General features: G+C 36.3%; 1 protein-coding gene across 11 annotated transcripts in view; it reads left to right on the top strand.

Annotated features, from left to right (window-relative positions):
- Positions 1 to 14,215, top strand: part of LOC140160065 (uncharacterized) — an 88,436-nt gene that overhangs the window by 63,895 nt on the left and 10,326 nt on the right. For 5 of the 11 annotated variants that reach the window (XM_072183391.1, XM_072183386.1, XM_072183353.1 and 2 more), the window contains 11 exons: positions 2,488 to 2,628; positions 4,484 to 4,624; positions 5,314 to 5,475; positions 5,809 to 5,970; positions 6,815 to 6,955; positions 7,819 to 7,938; positions 8,464 to 8,580; positions 9,444 to 9,566; positions 11,763 to 11,891; positions 13,040 to 13,159; positions 13,620 to 13,736. In XM_072183391.1, coding sequence (XP_072039492.1) covers positions 2,488 to 2,628; positions 4,484 to 4,624; positions 5,314 to 5,475; positions 5,809 to 5,970; positions 6,815 to 6,955; positions 7,819 to 7,938; positions 8,464 to 8,580; positions 9,444 to 9,566; positions 11,763 to 11,891; positions 13,040 to 13,159; positions 13,620 to 13,736 — 1,473 coding nt within the window. The remainder of the gene's footprint in view (positions 1 to 2,487; positions 2,629 to 4,483; positions 4,625 to 5,313; positions 5,476 to 5,808; positions 5,971 to 6,814; positions 6,956 to 7,818; positions 7,939 to 8,463; positions 8,581 to 9,443; positions 9,567 to 11,762; positions 11,892 to 13,039; positions 13,160 to 13,619; positions 13,737 to 14,215) is intronic. The other 6 variants (XM_072183348.1, XM_072183343.1, XM_072183360.1 and 3 more) reach the window with 6 other exon arrangements.

Below are 14,215 nucleotides of genomic sequence, written 5' to 3'. Positions count from 1 at the left end.
TTCTTTCCTTTTTTCTTCCTTTCTTTCTCCTCTTCTTTTTTTTCGGGGTCCAGAGCCTGGACACGCTAGTGTTAATTGTAACCCAACTATTCACAGAGGACTCATACTCATGATTTGTTGTTAAATTCTTGAGATAATCCACTCCCTGGGCAACCCTGGACCAAACCTTGTATTCTTGTACATTGGGGTTTCCTGTGTAAATTAGATCATTCTTGGCTAAGCTGGAATATTTGGTATGTGTATACTCCTCATTCCAGAAAAATACAGCACTAATTTCTGCCAAATAAGTTCTGCCAAATGAAACATAGCTCAATCCTAATCATTCATTTAGTACTAACTGGAGATAAACCTCTCCCCTTGGCTCATCTGGTAATGGCGGGGCAGATGACCCATGATAAAAAGACCTCGTTACAGTCGGTTCCGATCAGGGTAATAAGCCCGATTGTTGGCTACACTTGACTGTCCTGTAAAAATTCCCCGACCAGCTATCTACGACGACCCTCTTCGTTCACCAGGTCACTTGTGCCTGGCACAAGTTTCGTCAGCGCTATCTCCTAGATTTCAGCTGTTAATGCCTAGATATGCTCGTTTGCTCGACATAAAAAAAATTAAAAAATAAATAAAAAAAATAAAAGAAAAAGTTCACTATTTTACTAATTTCTTGAAAAAAGAGCCAAACATGCAATTTTAGCATATTCAAGTCACAAAAATCACAGACTTAGAACAAGTCTAAGCATTCAAAATCTTAAGTATATGCCAAAATTTTGCTCTAATTTTCACTTTTTTGTGTTACTTTAATTAAATGGTTGATTATAAGAATGAAACATGTCCTTTCCAAAATTTACAAGTCTTTGGGCTTGATTGTCACTGCATACCAAAAACACTCATAAAACACATTTTTGGCCCTTATTTCCAAAATTTGGCTAAATATTAAAATTGGACTACCTAAAGGATTAGGATTTAGCTATATTTCATTGGGCAAAACAGGATAATATTTTCTTTATTCAAAAAAATTTGTTCTGTTCTGTAATAGGATATTATATCCATGTGCCAACTGGGATGGGAAGAGAGAAAGTTAATTTTAAAGGAGCATTACATGATCCCCCCACTTTTCTCAAAAAAGTGTGATTTTTTTACCGCTGGAAACCTCTGGCTGCATGATGTTTAGGTACAAAAAATTCTTGCAGATTAATTCGTTTAGCAAAAATATCATCAAATTTGAATTACGTTCTGGTATACCAGAATGAAATTACAAAAATATGAAGCAGTGTAATAAGCATAATTTACAAACGCAAAATCAAAATCAACTGAAATTTTGGGAATAAGCTTTTTTCACTGATATCTACTGAAAAATGTCATAAAAAGAGGATGCTAGGATCACGAAATACTCCTTTAAATCTACCCTTATTGGATTGGGAATTCAAACATGCGCCTACCAAATAATAGGTATTATCATAACCAATTACTATATGGTATGCAGCTATATATCTCTACCCTGTACTGTGTTGGACAAGGTTAGTAGGTGCATACATACCCTTTTGTTTCAATTAAAACATTGATTTTTGAATTTTAAATGTGACTTTAAGGTATGATAAATTCATTATTGGATTCAGCCTTGATATGGTATAGGAAATACCATGTGCTCAGTGTCATATACATTGTAGTCTCAGCCTTGGTCTTTGCCTAGTATGACACTTTGCAGCATGGTATATCCCATACCATATCACCGCTTGACCCAATAACTAATATTATAGGCTATATTATTTAAAAAGTTACATATACTGCAGTATGACTTGGGAGACATGGAGGCAGCACATATGTACTCTTTAGCATGACTTATCACTGGATGCCTCCGATCAACACCAATGGAGAGTCTCTACACCTTAGCTGCTATAGCCCCTCCAGATGTACGTCGGCAAGTGACCAGCATGTGAGAGCGTGAGCGTCGGACCACTGATATGAAGCACCCCATGTTCAACCAGACTGCTGCACCCAAACGCCTTACATCCAGGGGAAGCTTCCTAAGCAAAGTTCATCCTCTTGGGACAGTCACCAAGGAAGCGGAAAGACGCACCCTGTGGAAAGAGAGATTTCCCAATTCACCAGCTATGGGACTGCAACCCAGTGAGCAGCTACAACCTGGAGCTGATTCCACATGGCCTGTGTGGCGGTGTCTCAACAGACTAAGATCAGGGGTCGGAAGGTGCAAGGTTGCTTTGCAGAAATGGGGCTACCTACCAGAAGGGCAAAACACTACCTGTGAGTGTGGAACGGTTTCACAGACTATGGAACACCTGTTGGTGTGTCCACAGATAGGGCAACACTGCACACATGAGGACCTAGCTGAATTCAACGGTTCTGCACGTCACTCAAGTCCAGCTATTGGCTCGGGCGATTTGACCCCGCGCTTGGACACGCTTAAGAAGAAGAAGCATGACAATACAAAAACTGAATGTGTATTGCATTATTTGCATATTTATTTTCCAGCTTGTCCTATTCAAGCTTGTACAACAGAATGGAATCCCCAGTGTGGGTCTGATGGTGTGACATATGGAAACCCATGTGAATTGGCAAGAGCAGCATGCTCTGATGCGACACTTACTCTGGCCTATCCAGGAGAATGCAGCGGTAAGCACACATAAGGGAACAAACTAAAAGATTGAAGACCCCCTCCCTCCCGTACTGTGTTATATATGCCCTTTTATGTCCTTTGGACCAGCCCATTATAGGAGTGAACACATTGTAAGGATTATTGCATACCTTAAAGAATTAAAATGATTCAAAACATTAATTGAATGTTTTTAAATGACTTTAATGATAAATTCATTATTGGATTCAGTCTTGACACAAAATACCATGCGCTCTGTGTCATATACATGTAGCCTCAGCCTTGGTCTTTGCCTAGGATGATACTTTGCAGCATGGTATATTATACAAATATTGAATGTTTATGAGTTCAATGGTAAGAATATTTTCATAAGGTGAAATATGGACTGTTAAATTTAACAAGGAGGTCACCGTGCGGTCGCTATACGCACAAGTATGTCAGGGTTGCCATGGTAGCTTCGCGTTAGTGCAATGGAAAATTGACTATTGCACTGTCGTGGAGTGCAATAGTCTTTTTCTTAATATAGCATAAATAATCAAATGACAAGAATCTTTGTATGCGTTACATTATATAACTCATACAAAGTTTCTTGTTGTTTGATTGGCCAATTACTATTGATTATTTCTGCTATTTTTAGCAGCCAGCTGAGAAAGGACTGTTGCACTCCACGCCAATGCAATAGTCATTTTTCCATTACACTAACGTAGAGCAACCATAGCAACGCTGACAGACGCGCGAGCACATAGCGTGAGGTTTCCACCTCAACTCACCAATTATAGGTGCGGGTGTTTCTTCTAAAATAAATTACATTGAGATATTTTTTAATTTACTTTGTTTTCCTGGTGATTTATAAAATTAAGTGGAAGAAAGGGAACTTATATATGAGTTATATAAAACAAATATTGAATGGTGTGAACTTGTCCACAGTCAGACTGTTCCATTCAACTCGGCAAAGCCTTGGAACAGTTCATATTTCACCTCATGGAAATATTCTTACCATCTTTTAATATTTGTACAACATATGAAGAGCTTTGTTTCAAAACCCCTTACATCCACTTTTGGCTGAAATTGAGTTATTGATATGACATTATAGTGTGGGTAAAAATACACATTTCGGTGGTGGTTTGACCTTCATACCACTTTCCCTTCCGGAGATATGGTATATTTCCCGTTTGGGAAATCTTAGGGAATTTCCGAAATCTGAACATAAAATTAATATAGAATTGTTTTGCTTTAATTTTTTGATGTATACTATAGTAGCATGGAATGTTCTTTACCTATTACAACCAAAGGGAACTGTTTTTGGGTCACTATTTTTGAAAAAATCATTTTAATTAACAAAAGGTGTGGCTTCGGAAATACTCAAAAATGCCATTTTCCGAATTTAATTAAAAATTCATAATTAAAAAAGTAAATGAGATATTTCAATTTTTCTTTTTGATTTGGATAGCATTAGTCAAGTTACATAGAGTAATGCAAACAAATGGGCTCAAATATGGTTGCAAAGGTGGTTTCTAGAAAAGGGGTAAATTTGTTTTGTTGCAAAAGCCCTTACATCCACAAAAGGCGCGATATAAAAGATATAATAAAATAAATAGGAAGGCTTTAAAATTGTACCAAACCTATTCTTTTAGTTTCTATTCATCAACACTTTATCCAAACCCAAATTGAATCAAATCGAACCAGTAATACTTGCACAATTAAAAAAAGATGTTTTTCTCAAAAAGTCAAAAGTGGATGTAAGGGGTTTTGCAACAAAGCTCTTCATATACTGCATTATGACTTGGGAGTCATGGAGGCAGCACTTAATATGTATTCTTTAGCTTGACAATACAAAAACAAAATGTGTATTGCATATGCACATTTATCTTCTAGCTTGTCCTATAGGAGCTTGTATTACACTATATGATCCCCAGTGTGGGTCTGACGGTGTGACATATGGAAACACATGTGAATTGGCAAGGGCAGCATGCTCTGATGCAACACTTACTCTGGCCTATCCAGGAGAATGCAGTGGTAAGTATTAATATTATAATGGAACAAACCAAAAGTGCAGAAATTACATAAAGTACGGGAGCTTATGTTTTGATGAAACAACATTTCGTACGAAACCATCAGACATCATCAGGTGACTGATTAGGTCGCTCGGGGGTCAACGAAATAAGTTCCAGTATTTGGTTTAATTTCTGCAGTTTTGATTTACCAAGTTGATGAATCGCACCTTGCAAGAAGGGTGCCAGACACGTACATGGCCACACATTGCCACAGGGGTCTACCTTGGCCACATACATTCCCATGATGACACAATGGCATCACATGAGATACCTGAGCTTACAGATGCTTTGTGAATTGTGTTTTTTTATGTTTGGTACAATTAGGGATGCCTTAATGTGAGTCTCAGTGTTTGGGCTGATGGCAACAAACTCTCTGAGCCCTGCTAAGATTTTGGAGTTTTTCTGAGGTTTAAATAATAGTTTCATAATACTAATAAAATTGCAGTTCCAGTAAAAATGACGTTTCCAAATATTAATAAAATTGTAGATGTATTTATTCAAATTAGAGTCAGCACTAGTATAGACCTGACTTGTAAGTGTACATGACTTGTAAGAACATAGTTGTTGAGTGTATCTCCCTCAATATGAGATTTGATGCATTGTAGAGTTGTATATTCACATCTTGTTGTTATTGTATATATTTTATTTCAGATGTTTGTCCTCCAGGGACACCAACAGTCAGTTGTATTGTAAACCCTTGTGATGTGAACTCTTGCCCTGCATATCCCAATGCACGGTGTGTGGCTCATTTCTGTGGTGGATGCTTTGCATTCTTCTATGATGTGAATGGCAATCCAATATCTGGATGTAGTAGTAAGTTTGTAGAAATTCTAGATTCTATTAATTTATATATGTTATGTTTGAACAAGATTTTAAATAAAATTTAAACAATGTATTGGGTGTATCACAATACTGATGGATTTGAACAAGCTAGTAGAATCCATAATGACGGATATTGAAAACACTGACATTCCTCATGAAATTTAGCTTGTTTCGTTGTTGAAAGGGATTCAATCATGTTTCACCATTGTTCATCACCGTTTAACAACTCGCGTCTGGCGTGTCTGCGCGTCTGGCGTGTCTGCGTGGTTTACCTCGCTCCGAATAGAGTCGTATATCATTGTTATCGTATATATTTTATTTCAGATGTTTGTCCTCCAACGACACCAAGAGTCGATTGCTTTGCAAATCCTTGTGAGGTGAACTCTTGCACTGCATATCCCAATGCACGGTGTGTGGCTAATTACTGCGGCGGATGCAGAGCACTCTTCTATGATGTGAATGGCAATCCAATACGTGAATGCAGTGGTAAGTTTGTAGAGAACCCTAGAATTTGGTGAATTCTGTTAATTTGTATTTATTATGCTTTAGCAACATTTTGAAAACAAATCCATAATAACAGATATTGATATTTCAGGAAAATGGTTATCACATAGTGACGGATAATATTTATTGGGTGAAGGAATGATATGGTATGAGAAATACCACTTGCCATAAACTTGCCTTCAATGTTCAGTAATTCAAGTGTCTAATAAAAGCAGACCTTTAATTTGAAAGTTATTTTCAAAAAAGCAAAAATATGAAAAATCGTACATCTCACATATCGTCAGCCTGCTACGCTAAGAATGACTTAGGCAATTAACGTAACAGGCTGAAGATAATGTGACATGATCTGGTCCATGAGGGCCAAAGGTGGCAAATTAGTAATTGAGATAAAGGGAAAAATATGGAGTAAAAAAAAAACCAATAAAATACATAAGAAAATAGACATCACAAAACTTCATAACTTAAGAATCAAGTATACTAGACCTTTGGTGTTTTCAGTATATGGTAGCCTAATATTTGTATAAGGTAATAGTTGTAGTAACTCCATTTTCAAATGTGCCTCTTTTGGCCTCCATGGACCAGATCGTGTCACATATGTATAAGTAATAATTAATGCTATGTTATTTAGTATTTTATTATGACTTGGGCAATACATGTATGGAAGCAGCATATATATATAAGTGAGGGTATTCCGTGAAACTTTAAGTAACGTTGCCTTGCCAGAGGTCTATACTTTGAATTTGTTTATATATATATATATATATATACATATTTGGCATGACAATACAAAAACTAAATGTGTATTGCATTTGCATTTCTCTTCCAGCGTGTCCTATACAAGCTTGTATTGCACTATATGATCCCCAGTGTGGGTCTGATGGTGTGACATATGGAAACGAATGTGAATTGGCAAGAGCAGCATGCTCTGATCCGACACTCACTCTGGCCTATCAGGGAGTATGCACTGGTAAGTACTAAATATCATAAGATCCAGATAGTTTTGCATTGATTGTGGTTTTAGATGAAAATTATTGAACATGGAATTTTGATATATTTGGAAATACTATAAATGGATTTTCATATTTTTTCTTGGCTATGTCTGTTCATTTTATGACACAGAAATATGTAAGAGATTAATTTTATAGTATTTCTTATTTAAAAGTAACCTTATTACTCACCATGAGCCTACCTCATCAATATTAAATAATTAATAATACTACTAGAGTTTGGGTTTAATGGTTAATAAGTTTACTTAAAGCAATATTAAAACAAAAGGCCAGCCATTTCTCAGTAAGTAATTCAGCTTCTGGGCCCTCCTTTACCTATAAGGTACATCATGCTCCCCATATATGTTTAAGTTTTTTGCTCCAACAAGCGGCACACCAATTATTCTGTTAATATAATGATCGCAACAACTGCCCCACATGGATGATTTTTATTGCTAAAGGAAAAAAGTCCAAAACTTTCATTTTGATACATTATTGGCCCCAACTCAAGAACCAAAAGCCTATGGAAATATAAATGAGATTTTGGTTTCCTTGCCTCATTTCTTGTAATATCAATGTATTAATATAAAGAAGTACACTACAGTTTTTTTAGTTCAGTGGCAAAAACTGAAAATAAAATGGCTTCTGCCCTCCGACTCACCTAAAGCTTGCCAAATGATGTCCTATAACAGGTTTCAAATCTAAATCGTAAGATATAAATTGAGACGGCTAGTGAGCTTATAGAACCTGCATATTATCAGATATATGAGGCCTTGTGAGTTTGACAAAGTTGGTTGAAATCGATGAACCATAAATCATGTATTATTATTTTATTTTAATGCAGCTGACCCATGTGGCAGTGCCCCTTGCCTCAATGGTGCCTTATGTCTTGGTGGTACTACTGGATATATTTGCCGTTGTACACAAGGATATACTGGACCTAGATGTGAAATTCCAATGTCAGGTACATATTATGCTCTATTTTTAGTTCTTCCAAGAACCTTTATTGAAGTTTTATAAGTAATTTAAGACTAATCTTCAGGAATAAAAATGATTGGAATTGTAAAAATGATTTGAATTGGAAGAGACAATCAGTCAAAACATACACCATTACACCTGTGATAACGGTGCTTGATTTCTCTTAACTATTCAGATACAAAAGGTGAGTTTGATGACAAATTATCACTTGATGTGCAATACAAGAAGATGTGGAAGCACCAGGACCTATTCTAATTCCTGTGTGCTTTAATGGCTGTGTGGGGTTGGAATAAAATATAATAAAAGACTTGGTGGTTGTTGTTGTTGTTGTTGTTGTTGTTGTGGTTGTGGTTGTTGTTGTTGTTGTTGTGGTTGTTATTGTGGTGGTAGTGGTGGTGGTGGCAGTGGTGGTGGTGGTGGTGCATGGTGGCAGTGTTAATTTATGAAATCTTGTGAAGTATATTCAAACTGATGAGTTTGATGTTTACTCTGTTGTTTTTGCTTACTATAGGACCATGCAGCAGTGCCCCTTGCCTCAATGGTGCCCTGTGCCTTCCTGGTACTACTGGATTTATATGCCGTTGTGCACAGGGATTTACTGGACCCAGATGTGAAAATCAAATTTCAGGTAAATAGTTTGTTTTTTCCGCATCTTAATTTTTCATGATGAATCACTGTTCATGAAACAGTATATTTTCATATGTCGGTAAATTGATATTTTGTAATGGTGTTTGCAATTGAATGTTTGCACTTCAACATTGTTAATTGAGATACTAGTTCTACATGTAAAAGGGGGTTACATGTAAGTCACATTGAGTGCAGTTTGATGTAAATGGCAAAAAAGGTTGTTATGTCCATGTAGTTTCAGTGGAAGAAGGTGGAACTTTAGGTGGCGGAAAAAACCCTGTTCTCCTGTCCCTGACTGATACAGATTTTACCTTTTGAGGATTTGTTTTAGTTGTAATCAATTTAAAACAGGAACTTTTTCTCCAAAGTGGATTGGTTTTGACTAAATATTTTGGAAAACAATCACAATATATTCAATAAGTCTTCAAAAAATGTTCAAGATTTTTAGGGTCGTTTAACATCTTGGAGGTTTTTGGTCACGTTATACACATTATGACTTGATATATTGTTGTGAGTGTAAAGTTGGGATTATTACACTCCCAGTCAAAAGAATCTCAACCTGCAAGAAGTTGATAACCTATGTTATTGAAACTATAGGGTATTGTAAAGCTAAGAGTGCCCTCATTATCGGGTGCAAGCTGCAACTACCAACATCAATGAAATTTATTTGTTTATTTGTTTGTAAGGCTATGAATGTCCTCTATCTTTGATGTAAGTTGCAGTAAAATATGTCACCGTAAACTTAAGATAACCACGGTTACATAACACTGGTAGTGTGTTATCATTCAGGTGGGTGGGGGGGGGATTGTTTTGACTGAGTGTATATTTATTCAAATTACAATCTTTTTCTCCAATTCAATTTAGGATTTCCTTGTGAGAGTCAGCCATGCTTAAATGGTGGGGATTGTGTGGATAGTTCTGCAGGTGATTACATATGTCAATGTATCGGTGGTTTCGGAGGACGCAATTGTGAAATTCCAACACCTGGTAAGCATAGTACTTTCTTGTGCTTATTAAAGCAATTGTAATATTGCTTGTAATTATGACAACCCAATCTTTCTAAAAAAAATTTGATTTTCACACAATTGTTGTAAAATATGCATATAAATATATGGTGTCGTACAAGCATATACAAGCATACAACACGCGGTGTTTGTACAGTGTTTTTTTTTTACTACCTCATTAACTTGACTTAAAGACCTTATTTGGAACCGTGGGCATATAGTACAGGGTTTTCTTTAAGGATTTTGCTGAAGGGGTATATTCAATTTTGTTGTACCCTTTCAATTGGTAATTTTTCTTCAGAAGGGTTATATAACACAAAAAATTATTTTCATTACTTAGTAACTACTGTTAATAACTACTGTCTTGCCCCCCTTTGGCAATACACATTTTTGTTGCCATTCAAATGATGCTTACATGAAGCAGATGTAGACCTTGCACTTCAGATCAAATTCGGGAGGTACCGTATTCATTCCAATAAGCGTCAATGCCCCAATAAGCTCCCACCCAGGGTATTATCAACTTGCTAAAGGGTACTATTAATGTTAAAAGTGACAGATAGACGTCGATACAGTGAAATAGCTGGGGGATTAGAAGTCCCATGTAAACTTGCAATATTTAGTTACATTTTCTGGATCAGAAAAGCTACTCAGGACACTTTTACAACGTACATAAATTCATGGCTAATAAACACATGGAGCTATTATAAGATGGAGAGGAAATAGATTACGTAACGCATTGAAACCTTGTGCCGATTTGAAATCTGACAGGCTATTCATCGAAAGGTACCTTTTGTTTGGGACAAAGGGCTTCCGCCATTAAATCGGTAAGCTGGCCCGACAGTGTATTAACGCTTTACCTAGCAGGCTACTGTCAATAAGTGATCAAATGCAAGTCGCGTGAAAGCGCTTAATGGAACGAAAAGTACCTATTGTTATACATAAACCCAAGGGTGTGATTGAGTAGCCGTAAGCACAAAAGGCACACATTAGCCGCTAATGCATAGTTCGTTGTCACCCCACTGACGTTAGGTGCTTCATTTAAATAAATTGAATGCGCCTGCTGAATGATTACACATCAAGGCTGCCATGTGTATAGTACAATAATGGTATCTACGTCCCGGGAGCTACGTATGCATGTAACATATAATAAGTATACCGGTATAGGCCTATATAAAAGTTGTTTTACAAATTGAGATTTTATTTTATTTTATTTTATTTTAATAAGGAGAATGACATAATCTGTTGCGTACTGAAGGGGGCAGCTCTTCTGTGAGAGGTCTTGGGAGGGATGAGGTTGGAGGAGGGATATGAAGAATGAGAGGGGACTGGAGGAAGAGAGAAAGAGAAATAAAGAGAAATAAATAAATAGACGTAAATAAATAGAAAGGTAAGGAAAATGAGAGGGGCCAAAACGTAAGAGGGGATGGAGAAGGGGAGAAAGATAAGAAGAGGGAGTAATACTTTAGCAGGTACAAAGAAAGGAAAAGAAATGAATAACAAATAAATGTAGGCCTTATAATAATTATTATAGAAACTAAACACAGCCCCCCCCCCACACACACACACATAGGCCTAACACTAACAGCACTATAGGCAGCCATTCGATGATGCCAATGCCTTTATGCGTTCACGTATTTAAAACGCCCAGTCAGATGTATTTTACACCTGCCAAGCACAAGTCACCCAATTTCGAAAATTGGACGTTGAATGTACACTCTCATGAATATTGATTGGCAACATTTTCCAATATGTCAGCGCTCAAATCGGACACAATAGAACAATAGACCATTCAGTGCGTTGAATAAACACCTCTTACGAATAAATTAGGTAAAAAATAAGCGCCCACCCAAAATGACTTTTTTAAGCGCACTGGGCGCTTATTGGAATGAATACGGTACCTTATTTGCCCTCCATGAGCGACAAACCATGATGGCAGATTTGCCATAGCGGTACGTATATGGTGTAATTATGAGTCTGTAATCTTTTGGTATAATATCTTTAAATGCATCCCCCATCTAGTAGCACAATTGTTTTGAATCATTTTATCATTGTTTGTTCCATCTGTTTAGAAGAGAAGCAGAGTCAATTCATATGCATAGTGTCTTATTGTTGTGAGTGTCAATTTAGGTTCTTCTGTTTTCAAATTGTTAACACTATAATTTTCATCAATTCAATTTAGTGTCTCCTTGCACCAGTGATAGTCAGCCATGTCAGAATGGTGGGATTTGTCGGGATAGTTCTACAGGTGGTTATATATGCCAATGTGTCTTAGGGTTCACAGGACGCAATTGTGAAATTCCAACAACTGGTAAGGATAGTACAATATTACGCTATTATCATTAAAGCATTATTTTAAGATTTGCTTACAAAGATGGCATCAATTTGTCTAAAATGTATGATCTTCACACTATTGTATTAAATGTGCATAAATGTCCTAAATAACTTGTAAATAAGAAAGAGCAAAAAGCTCCAACAAAATGTAAGATTTTTAAATCTTACAAAACTTTTAAAATGTAACATTTTTAAAGTTACATTTAAAAAATGAATAGGATTCAGAAGTAAATGTACCAATTGTCAGTGATGCAAATGAGCTTTGTTTATACCTCATTACTTTGGCATAAAATACATTTATCATTTAAGAAAAATCTCCTTGGCTGTAACATCATTTCATATTTATTTGCCCCCTTCCCCAAAATCTTAAGTAAGCTATCTTACAATTTTACTTTAAGGCTCTTGAACAAATGAAGTGATAGCAAATATATGAAGTAAAATAAACAAAAAGATACAGAGCATTTAGAGAAAAGGATAGATTTGGTAAATCACTAAATGATAGAATTGTTTCATATTGTCTCTTTGAGTTTTTGCATTCTATCACAACTGATCAAGTTCTTATTAAACAGCAACAGTGCCCTTATCACTGTGCCTTATTTTATGCAGCCGTGTGTGATCAGGGGCTTAATCCATCTTGAAAAGTAGGGGAAAATATTTGTTTGAAAATAGCCACACATCTCGCTTGCACGACAGATTTGTTTTTCTTTCAGAAATAGAATGCCCAATTGAAACCATTTAGTTCACATTTATATGCTATAATTTTGTAGGAGCACATACCTCAGAATGTGCCCACCTGTCTAATAGTCTTGCACAATGCAGGTAGTGTCTGGGGGTGTGCCCCCTCAAAAGTTATAAAATGTTTCAAAGTGAAATCCCTTTGAAGTCATTTGGTGTATATTTTGTGCTTGCTTGAAATCAAACTTTGAACATTATGCTTGTGACTTATGATTAAAGTTGCCAAAATATTGGGGGGGGGGGGACATTGTGTCTCCCACTTTGAAAAGTGTTCAAGAATGTCCCTCTGCCCCCAGTGTTGACATCTTTGTGTGTGATTAGGCATGATCACCTTGTATATATTGCTTCCCAGAGTCATAAATCATATATCACTGTTTCATTCTACTCCAGGACCATGTAGCAGTTCCCCATGCCTCAATGGAGCCACATGCCGGTCTACTACCACTGGTAATGTAATTTGCATTTGTGCGCCAGGATTTGGTGGAGTCAGGTGTGAAACGCAACTTCCAGGTAAATTTATGACTCCCTTTAATATGTCTCAAAGCTGTGGCATGCATATGTTTTTGCAGTGAGCATTTGTCATGGAAAAATTAACCAAGTTCATTTTTTTCTCCAATTTTTGTTTTGTTTTACAAATACCCAACAATTTTGGTAAAAATTGTGTTTTTAAAGCATTTTGTTGGTAGAATTATGTGATTAACACTTTCAAATAATGAAAATATTTCATGTATGTAATATTGAATGTTCTGATCATCTGAAAGCTTATTTTGACTGAGTTTATTTTGTCAGGGGAAATAAAAAAGAGAGAAGAAAACAAAGTTAATGGTCTTTTCCTAAATTAGTAGTAGTAGCAGTAGTTGCAGTAGTGGTAATTTATTTCAAATCAAATTAACCTAAATAAAACTTTCAAACTAATATGAATCATAATTATTTTATCAAAATCCTATGTTGTTATTTTATTCTACATTAGGACCATGTAGCAGCAACCCATGCCGCAATGGTGCCACATGTGTAGGCAGTACTACTGGATTTATATGCCGTTGTGCACAGGGATTTACTGGACCCAGGTGTGAAACTCCAATTTCAGGTAAGTATTATGATTTATTTTGTTTCTCACATGATTGTAATTATTATTACTAATATTATTTATGAGCATTGCTGCACTTTCTACAATGAACACAGTACTAAAACAAAACTGTCCTTCTTGACAGACAAAAACAGAAAGACAATTACAGCATATCATTTGAGACCAAGAACATGTAGTTTTTAAGCAGCATGTTTTATGAAATGAAGGGTTGAGTTGGTGTTTTCTGTAGTCACATATAGTACATATCAACGCTGCAGCTGAGGTTCTTTCATAAAGTGACTGTATGCCCCCTACAGATACGTGTGTATCATATGCTGACCCTGCTGTCTTGAGGAAGCCAAATATATGACCATCCCCACAGCTATTTCTCCCTATCTCTGTTTCTTGCGCTGCATTGTAATATTTGAACTCTTCCCATATGGAAATGGGAGGTCAAGTTAGGTGCAGTATTCGATATACTGGTTGATTCCCCTCTACAA

Source organism: Amphiura filiformis, chromosome 1 (assembly GCF_039555335.1).
Source record: "Amphiura filiformis chromosome 1, Afil_fr2py, whole genome shotgun sequence".
Classification (NCBI taxonomy): domain Eukaryota; kingdom Metazoa; phylum Echinodermata; class Ophiuroidea; order Amphilepidida; family Amphiuridae; genus Amphiura; species Amphiura filiformis.
This window is presented reverse-complemented; position numbering and strand designations above follow the sequence as displayed.